Source organism: Bos indicus x Bos taurus, chromosome 17 (assembly GCF_003369695.1).
Source record: "Bos indicus x Bos taurus breed Angus x Brahman F1 hybrid chromosome 17, Bos_hybrid_MaternalHap_v2.0, whole genome shotgun sequence".
Lineage (NCBI taxonomy): Eukaryota > Metazoa > Chordata > Mammalia > Artiodactyla > Bovidae > Bos > Bos indicus x Bos taurus.
Window position 1 is genome coordinate 939,364 of NC_040092.1, and position 22,131 is coordinate 961,494.

At 66.1% G+C, this 22,131-nt stretch overlaps 1 protein-coding gene across 3 annotated transcripts; it reads right to left on the reverse strand.

Moving 5' to 3' along the window:
- Nucleotides 1-965: 965 nt before the first annotated feature.
- On the reverse strand, nucleotides 966-20,321 carry HIC2 (HIC ZBTB transcriptional repressor 2). Of its 3 annotated transcripts, none has more exons than XM_027566108.1 (3): nucleotides 20,250-20,321; nucleotides 7,647-7,744; nucleotides 966-6,558 (listed from the first exon to the last, which is right to left on the reverse strand). In XM_027566108.1, the coding sequence occupies exons 2-3, from the start codon at nucleotides 7,670-7,672 to the stop codon at nucleotides 4,746-4,748; spliced, it is 1,839 nt and encodes a 612-aa protein (XP_027421909.1). In that variant the 5' UTR covers nucleotides 7,673-7,744; nucleotides 20,250-20,321; the 3' UTR covers nucleotides 966-4,745. The 3 variants fall into 3 exon arrangements, with proteins under 3 accessions (XP_027421909.1, XP_027421910.1, XP_027421911.1); XM_027566109.1 differs by lacking the exon at nucleotides 20,250-20,321 and adding an exon at nucleotides 16,207-16,947; XM_027566110.1 differs by lacking the exon at nucleotides 20,250-20,321 and having other exon boundaries at nucleotides 970-6,558; nucleotides 7,647-7,800.
- Between the last annotated feature and the right edge of the window lie 1,810 nt (nucleotides 20,322-22,131).

A 22,131-nucleotide genomic window follows, 5' to 3' on the forward strand; every position in this document is an offset into this window, starting at 1 on the left:
ATCACGCATGCGCACTGCTCCGCGGTGGGTGAATGACCACGAGCGTGGCCACGCCCGCTTTGGCTGCTTCTGCTCTGGCGCCTTTCTGGGGAGGGTTTGCCAAGCCCCAGATCACACTGCCCGTCTGGTAACTTACTCAGGGGTGTGGGGAGGGGAAGAGGGTAGAGGGATGAGCCACAGTGATCACCTACCCTGCGGCCAGCGTGTGGCTGTGGGCTTGGAAGGACCAGAAACCATGCTTAGTTTTAAGTTTAGTTTAAGGCCTTTTTAAGAGTCATTTGATAATTCAAACTATCTTTGAGTACCGCCTTTGATAAACCACAAAAATAAAAACCCTTTTTTAAACAGCTGAGCAGAACTCACCAAGGGTTACAGCAGCAATGGCCACGCCGTTCTGGGGACCGGCCCACTGCGGGCCTGTAGCCGCCTGCGGTCCCTGGAGCCCGGGGGCTGAGCTGGACGGACACTCTCCCAGCCCCAGGCCATCCCTCCTCCTGGGTCTGTCTCCGCCTGGGATGCCCACCTGGGTTCAGGTGGGACAGTCCTCCAGGAAATGGGGCCTACTACACCGACCCTGGAGGCTAAGCTCACCCACTCCCCTACCAAGTGACCAAGAAGGGGTGGAGAGGAAGGAGCCGGCCCATCCCCCAGCCCGATCCCACTACCCCAAAGGTGGTGCTGGGCACTGGCCAGACCTCCTGGCATCCTGGCCACCAGGTCCACAGCCCATCCACACACCCCCTGCTTCCCAAACCGCCTCAGCCGTCTTGAGCCAACAGTGCAGACCCTACTGCCCAGCTCACCTGCTACCAAGTGAGGACCCAGGCCCCTCTGAAACTCACTCTTAGGACTGAGGTGGGCAGATCCCGCCCAACTCTGCAACCCAGCTCCTGAAAGCACTGGACGGAGAAAGGAAAGCAGTTGGTCATTTAGCAAAAACACAGCCAGAGAGCAGAGACCTCACACGAGTTTCGAATCAAGCTTTTAATGAAAAGATCATAAAATAACAGTATCTCGTCACTGTACATTAAGACTGCACGCTCTGAATGGAGACATCAGTGACCAGCTTTATGATACTGGAGGGCTGCGCACCCCCAGCTCTGACCTGAATTATCCAGACTCTGGAGGGAGGTGAGGGCAGTGTGGTGCCTGACAGCGGCAGTGGCCAGCACAGGAGTGCGATCGCGCGCCCCCTTCCCGGGAAGGGCGCCTAGCCGGACGTGAGTCCGCCTCCAGTTCCCGGTCAAGAAACAGCGAAACCCCATCCCCCCTCTCCGACGAGGTATTTGTGAATGGGCCAGCGCCCAACCTGGGCTTCCCCAGTGGGGGACAGGGAAGCAAGTGGTGGGTGGGGGCAGGGGGTCCCCTCAGCACCTGGCCCCATGGGGCCCCGCCAAGCGGCGGGGAGGAGCCCCAGGGACCCTCCCTGCCCGAGTGAGGTCTGTTATGCAGCATATTTGAGGTCAATAAATTACAGCAATAAATAGCAAGGTGAGGTAGGGGGAGGGGCTCCCGGTAGAAAGTCGCAATGGGGTGACAAGCCGGGGGTCCCGGGCAGCCTCGACTCCCACGGCGTACCCCCACCCCCTGACGTGGAATGTCAAACCGGGCTCTGGGCGGGCCTGCTCCACCCCTCCAGGCATCAGATTCGCGGGCTCGGTGACCACCGCTGCCCGGGGGAGCGGGGGCCTTGGTCCCTGCACGGGGCACCGCCAAAGGCCCGGCGCCTCTGCTTTCGTCCCCAAGCCGCAGGGAAGGGTGGGCGGCCCTGCCCTCCTGGCTGCCCAAGCCTCGCCCCGGCCCGGGATGGCTGCCGGGAGGGCGGCTGGGGTCCGCCCGCCCCATGATCGATCGCACTCCTGTTAGCGGCCAGTCCAGTGAATACTGACGGGTGGGGCTGGCGGACAGCCGGCGCCCCCGGGTGGCGGCCGCCGGGAACACATCCGGCTGCGTGAGGTTCTGAGTCGAGCGTCCGTTTCACAGGCTGAGGTGTATGGCTATGCTGCGCGTCTCTGAGATTCAGATCTGCTTAAAGGTCCGTCTTTTTTTTTTGCAATCCTGGAGGAGCCTCGGCGGCGGGCTCGGTCTCGCGGGGGAGCGTGCGTGGCGTGGCGGAGCCCGGCCTGCCGCTCGCCCCAGTCTGAGAAATAAATACATTCATCACCGCACAAACATATCGATACAAAAGTTGTTCGCACCGTCTGTGTCGTAAGGACCGGCCCAGCGAGCCTTCCCACAGCTGGACCGCCGGAGTCTCCGCGGGGCCGTGCGAAGGTCCTGGCTTTTTGGCTTGAGAGGGACCCTCACATCAACCCACCGGGGGTCTCGCGGGCAGAGCAGCGGGACGGGATGCACCTCCATCCCGGGGCCCAAGCCCAGACCCAAGTTCTGCAGCCACAGGTGAGGTCGCCCTGCCGCGCCAGCTGGCCGGACCGCTTGGCCTGGCCAGGAGGCCCGGGGGCCAGTCGGCGCGGGCCCCGGCTCTTTGGTGCCAGCTGGGCTGGGAGGAGGGCTCCGCGAAGACGGGCCTCCAAGCCGCCCGCCCACCCCACCCCCCTCCCCCCGGTGGCCTCCCTGCCCGTGAGCCCTCCGGGCCGACTCAGGGCCTCGAGCGGAAGGTGGGGACTCACTGGGACTGGCCTTACAGCTGCTGAGGTCTGAAACTGTAAAAGTTTATGTAAACAATGAGATAAATATATTAGTATCTTTTTTTCTGAGCCCATTGAGGTTCCATATGCATTCAAAATGTGCTTTGGTTTAAAAAATAGCTTTTGTGAATTTGGGTGTGAGCTTTTTTTTTTTTTTTAAATCCTTTCCTACATATCTGCTATTGTTTCCTGTTCTCCGAAACATTCAGGAATTAAGTGACTAAAGCAGAGAACTGTAAGCCGCCCTGGGCCTCCAATGGCCTAATCTCCTGGTGAGGCTCTGACACACGTCCACACACATCCACAAGCACGCACTCCACGTGAAACCAAGGGAAAAGGAGAACAAATCCAAGTGTCCTGTGAACCCCACCCCACCCCACAAACCCTTAATGTCTTAAATAAGAAACTAGTGTTTTGCTTTCTTGTTAAAATACAGAGAAGGCTCGATACAATACTCAGGTGGGTACAATACTACGTCGCACGAAGGTCGCCTGAGGGCCTCTATGCCCCGTCCCTGAAGCTCTGCCCTGAACCACCTGCTTCACCGGGGCTGCGCCCACGGGCCTGTGTGCAGCTCCCGCTACAGACTTTTGTCGTGTGGCTTAAGTGCTGATGGGGGGGGGGGGGGGGGGGGCGAGCAGAGAGGCTGGGGGGTCCTGCCTGACTTGCTGGAACAGGCGTCCCCAAAGGGGACGGCAGCAGGCTCAGCAAGGCTCCGCGTGGCCCGAGCCTCCTCACTCCCCACGCCCTCCACCCGGGGCCCTGGTTTCAGCTGGAGGGTCTCTGGAGGGGGGGAAGGGATGACTCTGGAATTTTTGGTCTGAAATTAAAGTAGAAAGAAAAGAGAAGAAATAAAACCAGGAAGCAAAATGGAGATAAAGCCGCTGGTCCAGCCCTGTGGCTGCAGCTGGCTGAGGACAGCGGGCCGACCTCGTGACCTTAGCCCGGCCTTGCGAGCTAGCCTCTAGAGCCCTGGAGGTGTCTGAGGTTGACAGAGCCCAGGGCGGGGGTGGGACTCAGGGTGAGCCCGTGGTGGCTGCCAGTCCGCTGACAGGTGCCAAGGTGAAGGGGGCCGGGCACCGGCCAGGTTGACTGTGCTGCTCTCCGGAGGGCAAGCCCTCGGGGGCCCGGGACCGGGCGGGGAGGGGCTCACTTCCTCCCCTGCTCCCCAGGCGCGGAGCGCCCATGCCCACTGAGCCAGGTCAGAGCGGCGGCTGGCCAGACGCCCACGAGACACGCAGGCGCCCCTGTTGACGGGGCCCAGAGGAAAAAGCAAGTGTCATGGCCACAACTGCCATCACCAACCGCGTCCTGTTCAAGTCAAGAGGTAGCAAAGGTCAGAAGTCTCTCCGCCTTGATGGGGGTGGGGTGGGGTGGGGGTGGGGTGGGGCATGATCCACATGCACGCTGCACGCACACACACACGGAGAAAATGGAAACGTACCGACCCCGCACCGCGGCCAGCCCCCCGCCCCCCGCACCCCAGACCTTCCAGTTCCCACACTCACATACACGTTACACGGGGTTTTCGTGTCATCAACACAAGTACCTCTAAACAAAGAAGATTCCCGGGCAGCTACGGGGAAGCACTCTCTCCTGAGGCGGCCGGGGGCTCAAGCCCAGGGGAGCCTTTGGCCGAGTGGGGCTCCTGGGCCCGGAGGCTGGGCCCTGGCCGCAGCCGGGCGGGGTGGGGCGGAGCCCCGTACATTCAGTCTGCAGACCCAGGCTCAGCCCCGAGGGGCCCGGAGGAAAAGAAACTCGTGTTGGTTTTGGTTTAAAAAACAAAATTCAAAACGAAGAAAAGAACAGATCAGTAGGAATAACAGCCACACCGGCCCGGAGGGCTCTTCAGCTGTGGAGAGGTAGGCGGTGGGGGCCCGCTGTCCCAGCGCCACTGAGCGGTGACCCCTGGCTCGGGGAGGCAGGGCGCGGACCCCTCCCTCCGGCACCGCCCCCCGCAGAGCCAGGCCGCCCCGCAGCCCCGCCCCGCCCGGCGTGCGGACCGTGGCGGCTCCGGGGCTGCGGGCCTGCGGGCCGGGCGGGCGGCAGGGCAGCGGATTAAAGCTGTGGGGGAGGGCCCGCCAGGGCCTTTGGCTTCTAGGAGGGGGCGGTGTGCATGCGCAGGTGGCTGATGAGGTTGCGCTGCTGCGTGAACTTGCCCCCGCACAGCTGGCACTCGTACGGCTTCTCGCCCGAGTGCACGCGCATGTGCTCGGTGAGGCGGTACTGGCGCGTGAAGCGCATGCCGCACTCGCCGCACGCGAAGGGCTTGAGGCCCAGGTGGCTGCGCATGTGGCGCGTCATGGTGCCGCGCTGCGTGAACATCTTCCCGCAGATGCCGCACGGGAAGGGCCGCGCCAGCCAGTGCGTCTTCTCGTGCTGCCGCAGCGTGGCCGCGTCTTTGTAGGTCTTCTCGCAGGCCGAGCACTTGAAGGGCCGCGGCCCGGCCGCCAGGGCCGCGCTGGGCGCCGACAAGTCCTCCGCCTCCTCGTCGGCGCCCGCGCTGCCCGTCTCGTAGGCGCCGCCCTCCTCCTTGAGGAGCAGCTCCTCCTCCGCGTGCGTCTCCACGTGCGCGTTGAGCTGCTCCGAGCTGGGGAAGCCCTTGGCGCAAGGGATGCACACGTACAGGTTGTCGCCGTAGGGCACCGGCTCGAAGCCCTCCTGCCGGTACACGTAGGGCGCGCCGGCCGGGCCGCCCTCGCTCCCGCTCTGCGCGCTGTCGTCGCTGCCGTCCTTGCCGTTCTCGTCCTCCTCCTTGCAGGCGTGAGGGGGCTCCCCGAAGGGCCTGCCTGCCGCCGCACTGCCGGCCAGGAGCCCGTTGGGGACCCTGTCACCCAGCCCTTCGGCCTCCTCCCCCGGGCACGGGCCCTTGGGCGCCACGTCCCTCCGCTCAAACGGGGAGGCGGCCGCGGGCTCCTTCTTGGCCCACTCCTTCTTGCGGGCCGAGTGCCGGAGGCTCTTGCGGGGCGGCGGCCCGCCCGGCCCCTCCAGCAGGCACAGCGGGTTGTCGTCTGCCCCCTCCAGATCCATGGGCTCACTGAGGGCCCCCCCCAGCTCGGTGTAAGAGGCACTGTTGGCGACGGGAGGGGCGGAGGTCGAGAGGGGCGAGCCCTCCTGGCTGTCGCTCAGCTGGGCTGGGTCGTCGGGGGTGAGGGAGGGCCCGGGGGTGGCAGGGGGCAGCGGGGGGCTCTTCTTGGACAAGTCCAGGCCCAGCTCCTGCTCACAGCTGCCGCCGGCCCCGTTGGTACTGCAGCCGCCCAGGCCAGCCTCCCCGCTGCCGGGACAGACTGGCCGGCCCAGGCCATGCGCGCCCTCCTGGCTCAAGCCGCCCAGGAAGAGCTCATCGTCGGAGCCTTTGGCCTGGGAGAGCTCCTGGGGGGCATGGGCCCCTTTGCGCCCGTCCACGAGGCCTGGGTAGCGGGTCTGGATGACCGAGGCCGTAGACAGCCGCTGGCTGCGGGGGTGCCGCCCCAGGCCGGCGCCGCCCCGCCCAGAGCCGAAGGGCTTGCCAGCTCTCTTGAGCTTGCGCCGGCAGAGGGCCGCCAGCTCAGGCAGCTGGAGGTAGCTGGCAGCGGTGAGCAGCGTGCTGAAGTTGGGCTCAGCTGGCGGCTCACCGGGCAGCAGGCGGCCGGTGTAGATGAAGTCCAGGATCTGCTGGAACACCGCGGAGCTGACCATGTCCGTGTCCAGGCTGATGAGGTTGTCATGCAGCACCAGGGACTTGAAGTAGACGCTGCTGGCGGCCAGGACGTTCTTGTGGGCCCGGAAGACGGCGTTCTCCACCATGACGATGACGTCACACAGGAAGCCCTGCGTGCGCTGCTGGTTCAGCTGCAGCAGGAGCTGCTTGGAGTGGCTGGGCAGCTCCATGTCGGGCCCCATGTCCCCGCGCCCTGCCCACACGCACCACCTGTGGGCACGAGCAGACACACACACCCGTCAGCGGGGGCCCTCCTGGGGCCTCCCCCCAGGCCGCCCGCCTGCCGCCAGCCCATCTGTACGCTTGAAAACGCAGTGACAACGGGGGGCACATGTGTGGGGCAGACAAACCAGAGCTCTGTCCCCTAGAGGAAGGTGACCCCACGCCCAGATGGACCTGTGGGTGAGCAGCAGGGACCACGGGGACACAGAAGCCCCTGATGGACACTTCTGCAGCGGCCCGGCTTTCCGGTCCAGCCGGAAATTGGATCTGCAGGTGGAGTTGCCCAGAGCGCACTGAAGCCACCTTCTCCTCGAATACCACGTGGGCAGGTCGGACCCGCAGCCTCCAGCAATGGCCGCCCACGTGACGCTGCGGCCCGGCCATTCCCCCCACCCTCCCCATCCTCCCGGCCTGTGCCTCTGGGTGCCGAGCAGAAGAGGTGGCCTGGCCAAGCCTGGTACCACAGGCCCCAGGGCCTTTCTGGGCAGGGCAGGTTGTCTGAGCTTGGGAAACCCCGCAGACTGGCCAAAATGCGCCGGGAGGAATTCTCACTGGGGAACAACCGTGCACAGAGCCCCGCGGCGGCTGCGCGCATGCCCACCCACAGGGGCCTTCATGTCCCTGCGCTCAGGGCAAAACCTGGGAGAGGAGCGCACTGCCCCAGGCCTCCCTCAGCAGGGATCCAGGGTCCCCACCCTGCCCCCTCGGGAGGGGTCATGCCCGCCCACCTGCTGTCCCACCCTGGCCTGCACTTGCCCTTGTCTGCAAAGACAGAGAAGCCCCCACGCCCCTGTCCACCCGGGAAGGCTCTGCGCACAGTGCCCACGTGGGCTGGCACTCGGCCCAGCGGGAGCCAGTACCCCTCCCGGCCCTGGCCAGCCAAGGGGGACAAAGAGCCCAAGACGCGGAACACCTGGCTGAGAACGCCAGCCCGTGAGCCACAGCCCCTCCTCCCCCACGCTGCCAGCGCTGCCCGCACACAAAGGCCGGCGGCCAGCACGCAGGCCAGGCGCTCAGCTGCCCGGAGTCCCCAGGAGGAGGAGCAGACCCCGCCCCCTGCCGCACCCCCAGCCTACCGGAGTGCCAGGGGCCCAGAAACCATGTGAGCAGCAACCAGGGGGGGTGGCCTCCTCGAGTGTGCGGCCTCCCTGGGGGTGCATCAATGCCTGGTCACCTGCGGAGGAGAAGGTGGACACAGTCAGCACGCGGGCCTCGCAAGGGGGGAGGAGCGGCTCGAGGCCGGAGCCAGGCTCCCGTCTGCGACAGGGTCGGGGGTCCGGACAGCTGGGCAGGAGGCAGCAGCCACAGTGCCTGCAGCCCGGCTGGTGGCAGGAAGGAGGCAGGTGTGGGGCGCCGCCGCACCCCCACAGGAAACAGGGTGCCCCCAGAGCCTCCTCGGGCGGGGAGTGGGGGGACAGGCGTGCAGCTCTGGGAGGGCGGGCGGGGTGGCAGGAGGCCTGGGCACGGCCCTTCTAGGCTGGCCACATTTACATAACAAAAGGTCAGAAATGGAGGAGCTGGTGCCGCGGGCTATTTATAAGATCCAGTCTCAACCGCTTCTGGCTCCCCAGCCCCCTGCCCTGCCCTTCCCTCTGGTTCTGCGCTCGCCCCCTCCCTGCCAGAGCCCAGCCCCCTCCTGCCCAGCCTGGCCTGACCACATGGCCCTCGAAGGCTCGCCCTTTCAATACCAGCCCGCCAAGGCTGCTGGCAGCTGCCGCCAGATGCGGGCGGGCTTCCCGGCCCCCCAGGGCTTCAGGTCCTGGGAGAGGGGTCCCGAGGTCCTGGCTGCTTGCCCCCCACCGCAGCAGACCTGGGCACCCTGGGCATGGAGCCAGGCAGCGGGCGGAGGCCTGAGCCCCGGAGCCCCTCCTGGCACGCCCCTCCCCCGCCCAGGGCCAGGGCGGCCCGGCCGGTCCTCAGGAATGTGCCCAGACCCGGGGTGCGGGGTGCCGGGAGGCCTCGCTCCAGCCTGCCAGCTGTCTCTTGCCCCCAGCACGGCTCCCCGCTGGCAGGGGTGGCTGGTGAGGGGGCCGGCCTGGCTCGCAGGCAGCATGAGGCCTGCTGGTGTGGGGCCGCTGCCCAGCCTGGCAGGAGCCGCCATGGGCTGCAACAGCCCCGGCAGCCAGCCCAGCCAGCCCCAAGCTCCCCCCACCGCCCCGCGCTGCTGCCCGCCTTGAGCGCCCACTCCACCATGCCCAGAGCCCGGGCAGATGGACAGGTCAGAGAGGTGGGCTGGGAGTTGTCCCCGCTAGGCTGACCCCAACACCCCCCAAGGAAGGGGTCTCTTGTGAACAGAGGCCCTGGGTGACTTTCCCAGCTCTCTGCTCCCAAGACCACTGCTTGGTGACCAACGGGTCCTGGCTGAGGCCCCAGGCGCCCCTCCTCCCCTCAGCTCAGGCCGCAAAAAGCCAAGGTGGCCAGTCCACCCCACCCCCCGGAAGGCCAGGCCCTACAGCTGACCAGGGACCCCAGGCCTCATGGGGGTGCCTCTCCTGGCGCCCGGGAGGGCAGGAGGCAGTGAGAGAAACCCTCAGGTGCTTCAACCAGATTCCACAGCAGCCGGTCCAACTTGGCCTGGACCACACGGAGCCCGGAGCCAGGGAGGCTGAGCTCTCGGGCTGCCCATCCTTCTGCCTCCAGGTGGGAACGCGGGGGAACAGGGCCTGGCGACAGGCGCCCCCCCTCCAAGCAGAGAAGGGGGCATCCCAGCCCACTAGGGGGCCGTGGGCCCCTCAAGATGCCCGCTACCTGGCCGCCACGCCCCAGGGTCTTGAGCACAGTGGGTGCGTCACTGAGGCCACGGACACTCGCTGGCCACTGCCCCGCAAGCCTGGGTCCAGCCGACCTGGCGTGAGCGCCTGGCGCTCCAGGTGTGCCCTGACAGGTGTGAGCTGGGCCCTCCTGGGCTGCAGGAGGGGCACCTGGAGGCAGAGCGAGGCGGCCCCAGCTCCTGGCACCCTATGCCAGCCTGATAAGCATCCTGTTCACAGGGAAGCCTCCAGCGCAGATGAGACCGGGGCTCTGGGGCTTAAGCAACCTGCCCAAGTTCACAGGAGCAAGCCGAGGGCACAGCTCCGCTCTAGACTTCGCCACCCAGGACGACCCCCGGGTCTCCTCCCCCCAGGGGCAGGACGGGGCACCAATGCGCCCCACCTCCCTCCCTCCAACACCTGGTCTGGCGGCCCGCTGACCACCTCACCCCGGAGCCGGGGCTGTGCCCGCCGCTCCGAGGAACAGCACTGGCCTCCGCGGCCTCTCTGGCTGCCCTGCAGGCGGGGCTGCTGGCGAGTGGGCCCCACAGCCCTGGTGAGCCCAGGCCTGGATGCCCGCCAGCCACTCCTGGCTGGCCTCCCAGACCGTCCTCCTGGAAAGCAACAGGCCCTGTGAATGCCAGGAGCCCTGCCCTCCTCCTGACGGGATGCCCAGGAAACAACGCTGGGGCTCGGTCAGCGTGCTCAAGACGTGTTGGGAGGGACCCAGGGCAGGCCTCCCAGCCTGAACAGTGTGGGAGGAGGCGCCCACCCCACCCACCGCCCAAAGCCTGCTCTCGACGCCCACAGCCCCTCTGTCCCACTCGGGCAGCCCACCCGGGGGGCTCACAGCACCACGCGACGCCTCGCAGGAGGCCACGGCCGGCACGCCTGCTCTCTGGGGGAACCCTGCGTGCGCCTCCAGCCACCCGTCTCTCCCACCTGCACGACACGGGACCTGCGGCCGGCTCCCCCCGCTGGCCCTGGCACAGCTGGCCAGTGGGCACCAGGCGGGCGCGAGGCGGGGTCCTGCAGGGAGGCCCCGGCCAGGCCTGCTGAGATGGGGAAGGGCAGGGGAACGCTGCCTGGGGCGAGATCACTTTTACAAAAACATCCAGACGAGGTGCCCACCTTGCCCCCCGCTGGCCGGAGGGGCCTGAGTGCTTGGGAAGGGAGCAGCGGGCAGCAAAGAGCAGGAGCCTGGAGGCAGGGAGCCTGTGGGAGGAGTCCCCACAAGGCCAGGATCCAGGGCCCTGAGGAGCCTCTGCCTGGTGGCTCCTGCGTCCGCTTCCTACTCGCCCTGCGGGGTGTCAGGCCCGGGCCGGGGAGCAGATTCGGGGCATGCAGACAGTCCGGCCCCACTCCGACCCCAGACCCGGAACCCGCGCACACTGGACTGTGGGAGACCAGCTTCCTCCTCCCAGAAGGCAGGGAACGCCCAGCGACGGGGGTCGAGAAGGAGGCGGCGGCCCCCAAAGGGAAGACACCTTTCCCACGTAAACACGCCCAGAGTGACTAGGAAATGGGGTTCGGCTCCCAGGGCTGTCCTGGAGGCGGGCTAGGGCTGGGCTGCCTGCTGGGAGGGACCCGCACCACCGCCCACCCACCCGAGGCACCTCCCAGCAGTCAGTGAGGCAGCCGCCCAGCCCAGGGCCCCTCCAGGTCGCAGACTCCAACACCCAAGCATGAAACAACTCAAGAAGCTAGAAACCTCTCTCACACCAACCCACGACTCTCAAAGACCTAAAAGACAAAACAGACTGTGTCACCTTCGATCATCGCTTCTGTGTATGAGGCGAGAGGACACTTCCCCACTGAACAACAGGAAGAACCCCCTCAGGGTGGAGGTCCTTCCCGGGAAAGGGCAGCCACCCCTGCACCCGCGTGGCGGCACAGACACCCCAGCAGCCAGCACCCAGGCCACACACCCTGCCCACGACAGTCACAGAAACAAAGCCCAAACTGGAAGGCAGACGGCGAGGACGGGGTTCGCCCGCTGACTGAAGGCTGAGAGCGGACTTCCGGGCAGAGAAGAGGACGCTCAGACTTCACAAAGACCGAGACGGGAGGCGCACAAGCCCCGGGAGCCAGGCAGGTGCAGAGCCCCCCGGCGGCGTGCGGGCCGAACCTGGGTCAGGAAGAGCTGACCACGGACATGTCTGCAGCCGCCAACAAACGGGGGAGCAGGGCAGCCAGACCCTAAAGGGGCACAGGGGGCCCTGGGCAAGGTCAGAAGCAGGGAAAGACAGGAGGGGGGACCAGGGACCAGACAGGACTCGACACACGAGAGGCTTCTGTTCTGGACGCGGGACGTGTGCCCACCTGGGAAGAGCCTGGGGTGCAGTTGCTCACAGCTGGCACGCTTCTTAGGTAGGGTCAGTGCAGAGCCGGTCCCCGGGCTGACGAGCAAGCCCACCCACTCCTAGACTAATCACAACAACCCGAGGGGAGAAGCAGCCCCGACGGGAAGGAAGGAACCCCCGAGCCCAGCCAGAAACCTGCAGGACACTGAGGTACCACCTCCAAACCTCTGAGGGGACCTCGCCCCCAACACAGGCGGTGCCGGAAGCGAAGACCCCGCACGCCTCGTGGCCAATAAGCAAAAAGCCAGAGCGATACTGGGACAAAGCCAACCAAGACTTTAAAAACAGTCCATGTCAAAAAAAAAAAAATCTTTACAGAACACCACCACCAGGAACCTCTCATCAGGGCAGACGGGTTGGCCAGCTGAAGGCAGCAACGACCGACGACACTCTAACCGTCCAGGGTCCGGCTGACACCTGCGGGGGACAGGGAGGGGCTCTGCAAACCCCAGCAGGCACGCCCAGGAGGCCCGGGACGAGGCCCGGGACTGGGGTCAAAGGAGGCCACGAGCAGAAGGGTCTGCCCGGCCTGGAGGGCCTCCCACCACAGCCCAGGGGCACGCCAAAGGTAACCACCAGGTGGCTCCGGTCCACGACCGAAAACACGGGAGCAGGGGTGCCTCAGGCACCCCCCAGCTTTTAAAAAGCGTTTTCAAGGATAAAACTAGGGAACTGCCAAGGAACACGCTACAGCCTGTGCCCGGGGCCTGAAGTGCCGGCGGGGACACTTAGAGGAGGTCCCACCTGTCCAGCAGGCCCTGTGGCCGACCAAACAGGAGAGGCCAGGCTCGGGAAGGGAGTGAGAGAGGAGGGTCCCCGGGACTCGGCAGGAACACGCTCAGAGCGTCTTCAGATGGGACTCGAAGGGCCGTCTGACGTTAAGGGGCTGCGTCCAGCGACAGAGAAGTGGACAGCCCTCCGCCCCAGGAAGCAAAGCGGCCCGAGGGGGTGACCGCGGACTGCCGAGGCGGGGCAGAAAGCGGGCCGGCGGTGACCCGCGGGACGGGGCACAGCGATTCCCAGCAGGCGGCTGAGTCTCAGAGGCACAACCAGCCCCTCACTCCACAGACTGGGCAAGCCCGCCATCCAAGGACCTGGACAAGCGTGGGGAAGCGGCACGCGCCCACAACTCGGAGGTGGGGACCCCAGGAGGGGCCGCACGCCTCTTCTCACAGGGGCGACGTGTGCGCGTGCCTCGCACCACCACCTCAGGTGCACGAGAGCTGGTGTGCTGGCTGCAGGGAGACAGAGCTTCCGGACCCAGGGAGGGGCCGCCCCCAGGGTCCCCCCAGCCACGTGGCCGGGGACGGGAGGCCCGCGCAAACTGGGGCTTCCGGGGCCAGGCCCACAGGACGCGCCCAGGAGCGCCTCCCCCAGGAGCAAGGCAGGAGCTGCAAGTCCAACACAGGCGTCCCCACGACCCGGAACCACCAGGCCCGAGTAACCTCCTCAAACCCAGGTCCATCCAGGCACGCCCCGGCTCAGGGCTCTCAATGGACTCCCGGGCCTGGATAAAGTCCATGTCGGGGCTGGTCCGTGGAGGGCTTCCAGAGGACCGGGCCGCCCCTCCGCGGCCCCCAGGCACACCCAAGGGCCTCCACCTCCAAGAAGCACCCATCTCCCCCACCTGCCGCCGGCACCCAAGGGGCTCCCAAGGTCAGGGACCGTGTGTGCCCTCCAGCTGGCAAGTGGGCCAGAGGGAACAGGCCGGACTGAGGGGAGGCGGCCCCTGAGACGGCGGCCAGCCTTCCTCTTTCCGACACTCAGACTCAACAAGCCTCTGACGCTGCACCTGTGACTAACTTGCACCTGGAGGCGCAGAACCCGGCAGCCCACGCTGCGCTCACACCCAGCCCGAGTCCGCAGCAGCAGGCGCCGGTCATTCGGGAACAGTCGCTCGCAGAGCTGATCGGATCTTCCCGATGCGCTCGGACGTGGTTAAAGGACAGGGATTCTTTCCCTCACCGCGGCCGCGTCACACGAGACGCGGAGGCCTTTCTCAGGCCCTTCCCTGGCCTCAGCACCATCAGCTGTCTCCCCCCGGTGGGAGGCTCCCGTTCACCCGAGAAAAGGTCCCCAGGTCTGAACCACCACCTTGCCCGTCAGCCCCTCCTTCACGAGCAGCAGCGGGCAGACGCGGTGCTGTCGCAGACACGGCCTGCCCTGCTCGCCCCAGAGAACGCGCGACGCTGTGTCCCCTGGCGCGACGCTGTGTCCCCTGGAGTTGAGGCTCACCGCTGGGCCTTCTGCACAGCCCCCGGAGAGGCAGCCTGGCCCAGGCACCCAGGGGAGCACCATGGCCGGCACCAAGGTGCGTGTTAGCCTGTGGACGGGGGCCGGTGGGGACGGTCTGAGCATTCTGAAAGTCCTGAGGACCCAGGGGTCTGCAGGCCACGCTGACAACAGCTGTTGGCCACCACCTCAAACACTCCTACCCCCTCTCCGGGCACCACAGGACACGTGGGGACACAGGACTGATGGCAAGGCCCGCTCCTTCAGCTCACGGATGGTCACCAAAGGCTGGAAACCTAGGTGAGGGCTGCTGAGAAAAGCTGTTTTCAAAGACAAGAAAGGAAACGGCACTTCAGGTGGCATGCGAGAACAACCTCAGCAGCAGGGCTTGCCGCCTGCGGAGCAGGCAGCCCCGCGAGCCAGGCGCAGAGGGGCAGGGTGGGCTCCCGGGGCAGGGGTGCCGCCTGCCCAAGGCACCAGGCCAGCCGCCCAGCCCTCGTCAGCGTCAACACGCATGGAATGCAGGCTGCGGAGAGCGCCCCTACCCTGCCCACAGCCTCGGGGCGCAGGCTCACCCTTCGCGGCTCCAGGGTACCCGGGCCCGGCCGCCACCGGCCGCCTCACGGCCAGGACTGCCCCGACCCCCCAGGCCCTCTGCCCAGAGACGACCCCGTGCACCCACGCTGCCAACACCTTGGAGGAGGACCCACCAGCTCTAACCCGCCCTCATGGAGGGGCAGAGGCCCAGGCCCCAGGGGCGGAGGGGAAAGGCTGTTTCAGGAGGAGTCCTCCCGGCCCTGCGGCCCAGGGAAGCGATGCCAGTCCACACCCAGTCCCGGGCAGTCATGGCCCCCACCCAACGGAACCCCAGTGGCCCTCCAGCGAAGCAGCTCACCGCCCATCGCCCTTGAGCGCGAGCCTGTCCCAAGGGCTCACTCCACCCCCAGAGCCCCACCAGCGGACTCCAGACTGTGTGTGGAGCCTGCCTGGGCGGCTTGCACAGCGGGGCTTGCCCAGGGGTGCTCACACAGGCGTGCCCATGTAGGCCAGGCCAGGAGTCCCAGAAGGAGGCCCTGCTCTCTTGTCCCGCCACCCCCAGTGCCCCATCCGAAGCCGCGGGCACCTTCTTCCTCCCGGTGTCCAAACAGAGCTGCTGGGAAGAAACCGCCAGCCCCTCTCCACCAGAGGGAAGGGCCTCGGGTCCTGGGAGGGCGGGTGAGAAAGCCTCTACACAGCCCAGAACCGCTCTCACGGCAGAGCCCACGGGCCCCTCTGCCAGACGCGTGGGCCACGAAAAGCAGACAAGGGGTGCCCGATTGCCCCAAAGACAACTCCGCCCCCGGCTGCGCTTCCTACTCAAAGGACACCAAGCGCGCCAGTGCTGCCCCTGCCACACCTGGCAGCCCAGCAGCTCAGCGCCCGCCTGCAGCCGCCCAGAGCAGGCAGGGGCCGAGTGCCGGCTGCCCTCGGACGGAACAAGCCCGGGACAGAGGGCCGGCCGGCCAGGACTCACCTGAGGTTCTGCCCCCGGCGCCCCTCCCAGCCCTCGCCCCACCTCCAGGCCCCGGTCAGGGGCTCCCTCACACACCTTCCCAGGTAACAACCTCAGGGACCCTCTCTCCCAGACACCTTGAGATCCAGGCGAGAAAGGGGGCAGGACCCAGTTCCGGGGGCCCCAGCGGCAGCCCCAGGCGGCTTGTTTGGGAAGCAGGAAGAGCTCCCAGGTCCCCATGCCTGGGGAGAGAGGCCAACCAGGGCCTAAGCAGGTAACCCGGAGACCAGAGCAGACCCGAGAGAGGCACGAGGCTCCTGGGACCTCCTAGAAGGTGCCCCCAGCACACACCAGCCTACGTCCCTCCCACAGCCACCTGGGGAAGAGGGGCCATGAAGAGCGTGAGCCCCCACACCCGATGCTTCTCCAGGACCCTGGAGCCTACGGGAGGATCAGCCAGCTGGGCCCGCTCTGTAAGCACGACCCCACGCGCAGTCTGGGGCCACCCCTGCTTGTCCAAAGGGATTCACTGCTCCCTTGACCCTGCTATCTACAAAGATCCACCTCCTGAGAAAGCAGCTGTGGGATCCACGTCCAAGGCTTCAGGGAATGTGGATACGTGGGCTCCAGGTGACCCCTGCGGAGTGCAGCACCCGGGCCCCCACCGGGCAGCAGGGACTCAGGGCCAGGTGCAGCCCCTGCCCGTCACAGGGAGAGTTCCCCAGGAGCCGGGGGTGCTGCCCCAGCATCCTGGCCATAAACTCTGCACCCTCTGCTCATCCCTTCTGCAGTTACTCACCAGAGCTCACTGGTAGCTTCCGAGCAGCACAGGCAGGAGAACCGCAAGGCCAGTGGGCAATCCCGCCCTTTGAAGGCCTGTGAGCAGGCTGAGGAGAAGGCCAAAGGGCAGCGACCCCAGCCTGGGCGAGAGAGACCTCCAGCCACCTGTGTGTACGTGTGGGGCGTTCCCAGGACACGGGGGCAGCCCCTCCTCACTCTCGCGGAGAACCCACCCCCGTGGGTTCTCCAGTCCCTCTCGGGAAGAAGCCCAAGGCCACGGGGGCCACGGGAGGCCAGTGCGCACGGCGACCACTCCAGGGCCGCAAGAGGCCCGCTCCCCACCTGGAGGCCCCCTCCCCACCAAGCCCGGCCCCGCCTTCCCTTGGAGCCTTGGAATTCCCAGGAGCGGGAGCGCCCCGGGCGCCCCCAGAGGCCGGCCACCTGCCCTTCCGGGCTCCTCCCTCCGCGCCCACACCCACGTGCTCGGGAGGCGGCCCCTCACAGGAAGCAAGCACGCACTGAGCACACTGGCGGCGCCCGGGCGGAAGGGCCCGCTCGAGCCCCCAGGCCACGCCCCCACCCCACCCGCCGGGCAGGCATCTCCTGGGGGTCTCAGTCCGCTCGAGGCCTGGCCACACCCTCCCGGGCCGCGCGCCCCGGGCCCTCCCCTCCTGGACGGCGGTGGGGCCTGGAAGCGGCTCCCTCCAGGTTTAACCCCCACCCCCCGACCGAGCGCGCGGGGGGTGGAGGGGTGGGGGGGGTGGCGGGCGGGCCCCACTCGCAACCCCACCCGCCCCCACCTGCTTTTCTGGCTCGGCTGCTCCCAGGAGCCCTCCCCCAGCCCAGGTCCCTAACCCTCCGGCGAGGCCCCTCCCAGCAGGAAGCGCAGCCCCGCCGACGGGCCGAGTCAAACTGGCCCCGCTGGCTGGCAGCCCCTAACCCAGGGAGAGCCAAGCTGGGATCCGGGAGCCCCCCCAGCCCCAGGCAGTGACTGAACCCCTGGTCTGCGAGGGTGCTGCACCCACAGCACAGCCCGGGAAACTAGCAGAGCCTGCACCTCCCGGCCGAAGGCGCACTGCTCAGAGGCAAGGCTGAGCGCTAGAGGGCAAAGACCCAGGCCAGCCCTGGGCACACGAGCTGGGCACCACATCTGTTCTCAAAACACTTCGCTGAGCAGATAAACGGCCCCTGCACGGCCTCGCGGGTGCCGGACAGCAGTGGGGGTGCCGGCTTCCCGGAACCGGGCACCTACAGGGCCACGCTCCTGTCTCCCTCCTCTTGACGGAACCCCGGCCCCACCTTCCCAGACCACAGGGCTCCCCTGTGACCACCCTGCCGCAGCCGGCCCGGCGGCCCTCAGCAGCTCTTCAGGTGCCCCCGTATCACCCAGGGGCACTCCCAGAGACAGTGTGCCCGGCGCCTTCCCCAGGCTGAGCTCTGGGGGCTGCAATACGTGCCAGTGAACTCCAGCTCTGTTCCCACTTTAGAAACACATTGGAGACACCGAGGCCCAGAGAAGCCCATCCCTGTCCAAGGCCGCTAGAGAGTAAACAGCGCTGAGGCCAGTGCCCCTCACTGCCCCCAGAGGCCCTCCTCAGTCAGGCGCCTGGGCCAGGACCGGAGGAAGCTGACCTGTGGTCTCTCTGCAGACGCAGCTGGGAACAAGAGCCCTCCCCACCCCAGTGATCTGTCCCTGGTGGGGGGGTGGGCACTGGCCCTCAGCCCCGGTGGGCAAGGCAGACCAGCCGTGGGTGGGGCCGACTGCTAGAGGCCAACAGGCCGAGCAAAAAAGCAGGGCGGCGGGTCCCCTGGGTAAACTGGACTTTATTCCTTCCTCGCTTCTCGACGCTCCAGAACTGCCCTGCCAGCCCTTGCATGGGGGCGAGCTGCGGCTCCCAGAGACTGCCCCCACCCCGCCGCCACCTCCGGGCAGACAATGAGGACTCCAGGAAGGCAGCAGGCCTGTCAGCTCAATAATGCAAAACCCTGTTGCTGAGTCCACGACAGCTGACTTCAAGTGGATCGGAGGCTGTGCTTATTAACAAAATGAGAAACCTGATCCATGGAAAGAAAACACTACGCAGGGATTAATCCAGGGCTGCAGCTTGTGGAGAAGGCCGGGCCGCTGGCCAAGACCAGGCAGGGAGCGCGGGACGCGGCCTACCTGTCCCTGGCAGGTACCTGGCTGCAGGACAGGGCACATCGCCTCCACCCCCCTCCTTCCAGCAACTGCAGCAATCATTTCAGTTCTGCTTTAATTAAAGGCCTGGCTCCCTCAGGCTGCTTCTTCCTCTCCCCAGAGCCAGCAACCAGAGGGAGATTTTTCTTTTCAGGAATTGCTTGTAAAAGCCGAATGACTAATCTGCAAGTCCCAACAACTGGCAGGAAAACACTGCAGAGAGAAATCATGGGCGCAGCCCCAGCACTCCAGCCAAATGGCTGGAGGAGCTGGGCAACGGGTGCTCAGCAACACCCCACAACCAGCCCGCAGGCGGCTGGGAGCCCAAGGGAAGCAGACCAACCTGGGAGCGCTGCCGCCAAGGCAGGTGGGAAGCTCCCTGCCAGCCTTCCCAGGCTACCGCCTGCCCACAGGACCTCACAGGACTGACTCCCCTGGCAGGCAGGGCCACTTACTGCAGACTTCAAGTATCAGCCTCTCACCCCCCCTCCATGGTGCTAAGAGCACGCTAAACCAGCGATCTCACCGCACAGCTTTGTCTCTGGAGGCCAGCCGGGGGCCAGCCCATCTGCCTTTTTTTTTTTCCCCAGACCACTGCAGCGACCCTGCTCTCTGCTGAGCGGAAGCCCATTCCCAGAGCCAGGGCTACAGACCAGCCACATGGCCTGTGCTCTTGAAAATGTCTGCTGAAAGGCCCAGGGAGCCCAGACGCTGGCAGATGGGGACGCAGAAGAGTAAAGCCAGGAGCCAGGAAGCAATAAACGCTAGCTCCAGAAAGGGCCTGGTATGTATGGGTGACCCGGCTCCATCCCTGCGGCCGGGGGTGGGGGCCTGGAGAACACCCCCAGCAGCTCTGGAAGGCCCCTCCGCTACCTGCCACCTCCCCCCTCCCCCCCGCACAGCCATGCGTCCATCAGTCAACAATCTTCACCCACAGGATTCCTACGGGCACGGCTCGGCCCCTCCCCCCCGCCACAGATGTCAGAGAGAGGGGTAGCCTCCCCGGGTGACAACTCCTGACTGGGGGAGGGGGACCGGGACCCTCGCTTATCCAGATGTGCTTGGCAACTGCTACCGGCGAAACACACCGGAGGCGGAGGGGACCCGAGAAACGCGGGATAAATAACTTCGAAACCGTCCCGGCCCGGGCGGATCCGCAGCGGGCTCACTTCCCGGGGCCGACTCACCGCTGTTCTGGGTGGGGCCGCTCTGGAGCATTTTATCTGGGCCGCGTCCCCTCCTCGCCGTAAGTCACTAACCCCCCCGCCCAGGGACAGGATCGCCGCCTCTCCCCCCACCACCCCACCCCAGCCCCGCCTGCGAGAATATGAACCATGCAGGCAGATAAACAGAATGACACGCCGGGCGCTGCGGCCCCCTCCCCCTGCCGGCCGCCCCCTCCCCCAGCCCCTCTCTCTTCCTGCCGAGCGGCCGCCCGCACCAGAGGTCTGGGGGCAGGGCCGCGCGCCCACCCGCCGCAGGGCCCGGCCCGGAGAGGCCCCTCCAGGCCGCCCTGCCCCTGCCGCGCGCAGCCGTGCCCTGCGGGCAGCGGGCCGGGCACAGCAAGAAGCCCGGCGAGGGGCGGCGGCGGTGCATAAAGGGGGCCCGCCTGTCAGGCAGCGCGGCTCCCCGGGCCGCTCGGACCGCAGCGCGGAGGAGCAGGCACAAAGAGCCGGCGCCCGCCGCCCGCTAGCCCCGCGCGCGGGGGGCTTTGTGCCGGGCCCCGCCGCCTGCCCCGCGCTCACACACACACACTCACACGCCGCGGCGGGCGGGCCGGCGGCCGGGGGTCCCGCCCCCCTCACACACACACCCCGCGCGCGGCGACCCCTCTGCGCGCGCCCGCCCACGCCCCTCTCCCGGGGGCGCGCCCCGCACCTCACCTCGTGTGCGTCGGCGGCGGCGCTCGCCCGCCGGCCGGCCGGCCCGCCGCGGCCTCTTCTTCGGCGCCGCCCGCGCCCGCCCGCGCCGCCCGCCCGCCCGCCCGCCCCGCCGCCGGCTCGGCTCGGCTCGGCTCGGCTCCCCGCCCCGCGCGCCGAGCGCCTCTCACAGCCGCCCGCCCGGCGCCATCTTGGAAGCTTGTGACGTCGCGCCGCCCGCTCACCCCTGACCCACATCTGAATGGGCGAGCGGCGCGGCGGGGGCGGGGCCTGCGGTGGGGCGGGGCCGGGGGCGGGGCCGGGGCGGCCGCTCGGCGGCGGGGGGGAGGGGCGCGCGGGTGGAGCCGGGGGACCTGGTGGCCCCCCGCCCACGGGTGCAGGGGCGGCGCCGCGACCTCAGCCCCGGAACGCGCGGACCGCACACCCTAGAAGGGGGCTCGGCCCCCCCGCACTCGGAGCCGACCCACCCCCCCACCCCCCGCCTTGAGCCTGACCCTGACCCCAGGCACCCCAGGTCCGTGCCCCCGCCGCGGGCGGCCAGCGTGGTCCGAGGACGGCCTTGATCTGCGGAAGGAAGCCCTCGCAGCCCGCCGGCCTTACCTGCCCCGAGGGCACGGGGGTCCCCCTCGCCGAGCCCAGCCGGCCCCTTCCGGTGGCTGCAGCCCCTCGCGGGCCCCTGGGGTCAAGCGACGCGCCCAGGTTGGCAGCCGGGACTCAGGCTGTTCGGAGGGGCTGGAGCGGGCCAGGGACTGCGACGTGCTCGAGGGGGTCGCTTGCTGGACCTCTCCTTAGTTTGGACACCAGGTAAATACAGGACATCGCACCTGAAGTCTGGGAGGGACCCAAGTTTGCCGGCAAGACTAGAAGCGCGTTCTTCCAAATAAACTTGTACGTTTAATGAAACCCTAGTTGGACAGTTATCAGACTTAACAAAATTCTAACTTGACCTGGAGGAGTAAACAGCCCCAAACAGCTATCATTTCCCGCCTTGGGAACGAAAACACGAACGATGGTGGACTTGCCCTAACAAATGAAAGCAAATAGTGAATGAAGCTACTGTACTCCAATCAGAGCACCTTAACCCAGAAACAGAAAGCCTGCACACAGGTCCCAGCAACGGCAAGAACGTGATGCAAAAGGGAGTATGGAACGTCAGTGGCGAACCTAAGACACAGCCCAGGAATAAGCTCACGGGGGACTTACTGAAGAAACTCCTGAAAAGCTGTCAACCCCCTACTAAGCCAAAGACATGCAAATTAACACTTCTGTTTGTTTGCATTTTTAACAAATCAGAAATCAGTTTCAAATGATAACCTTCACACATAGTCAGAGGTCTGGTGGGTAATCTTTCTCCTATACTCCTGGAAGCATATAAATTGCTTCAACATTTCTGAACATGAATTTGCCAGTGGAAGCCAAAAATAAAAATGTTTTAGAATGATCATTACTTTGACAGTAATTCTTTTTCTGGAATTTTGTGCTAAGGAAATTGATGGCGTTTGTAGACTGCATGCTTGACTGTCGTCTTTATCCAGACTGGATTTTGAACCCTGGTGCCAGGGGGCACACCTGAGACTTATAGGTAGTCCCTGGTCACTCATTTAATTTGCATTTGAAAATTAATATATGAGGAACAATCCTCCGTGTCTTTAATAACGTGTAACAGAAGAGAATGTGTATATGTTTAATTGAATCACTTTGCTGTACGCTTGAAACTAAAACAACTTTATAAATCAGCTGTTTCAATAAAATATTTTAAAATTAATGTATGATTGTGTTTTTCAAGTGCCCTTTGAAAAATCATACACAAAGTAAGTTACAGAAGGGAATTGGTTAAGCTGTCCACGAGAGAGAATGGTGACGGCACTATGAATGGTGTTTACAA

Bases quoted from the DNA above. Each gene is read 5' to 3' on its own strand.
- HIC2 (XM_027566108.1), bottom strand. From the start codon at position 7,672: ATGGTTTCTGGGCCCCTGGCACTCCG. The intron at 6,559-7,646 runs GTAGGCTGGGGG...TCGTGCCCACAG, and splicing joins TCTGGGCCCCTGGCACTCCG to GTGGTGCGTGTGGGCAGGGC.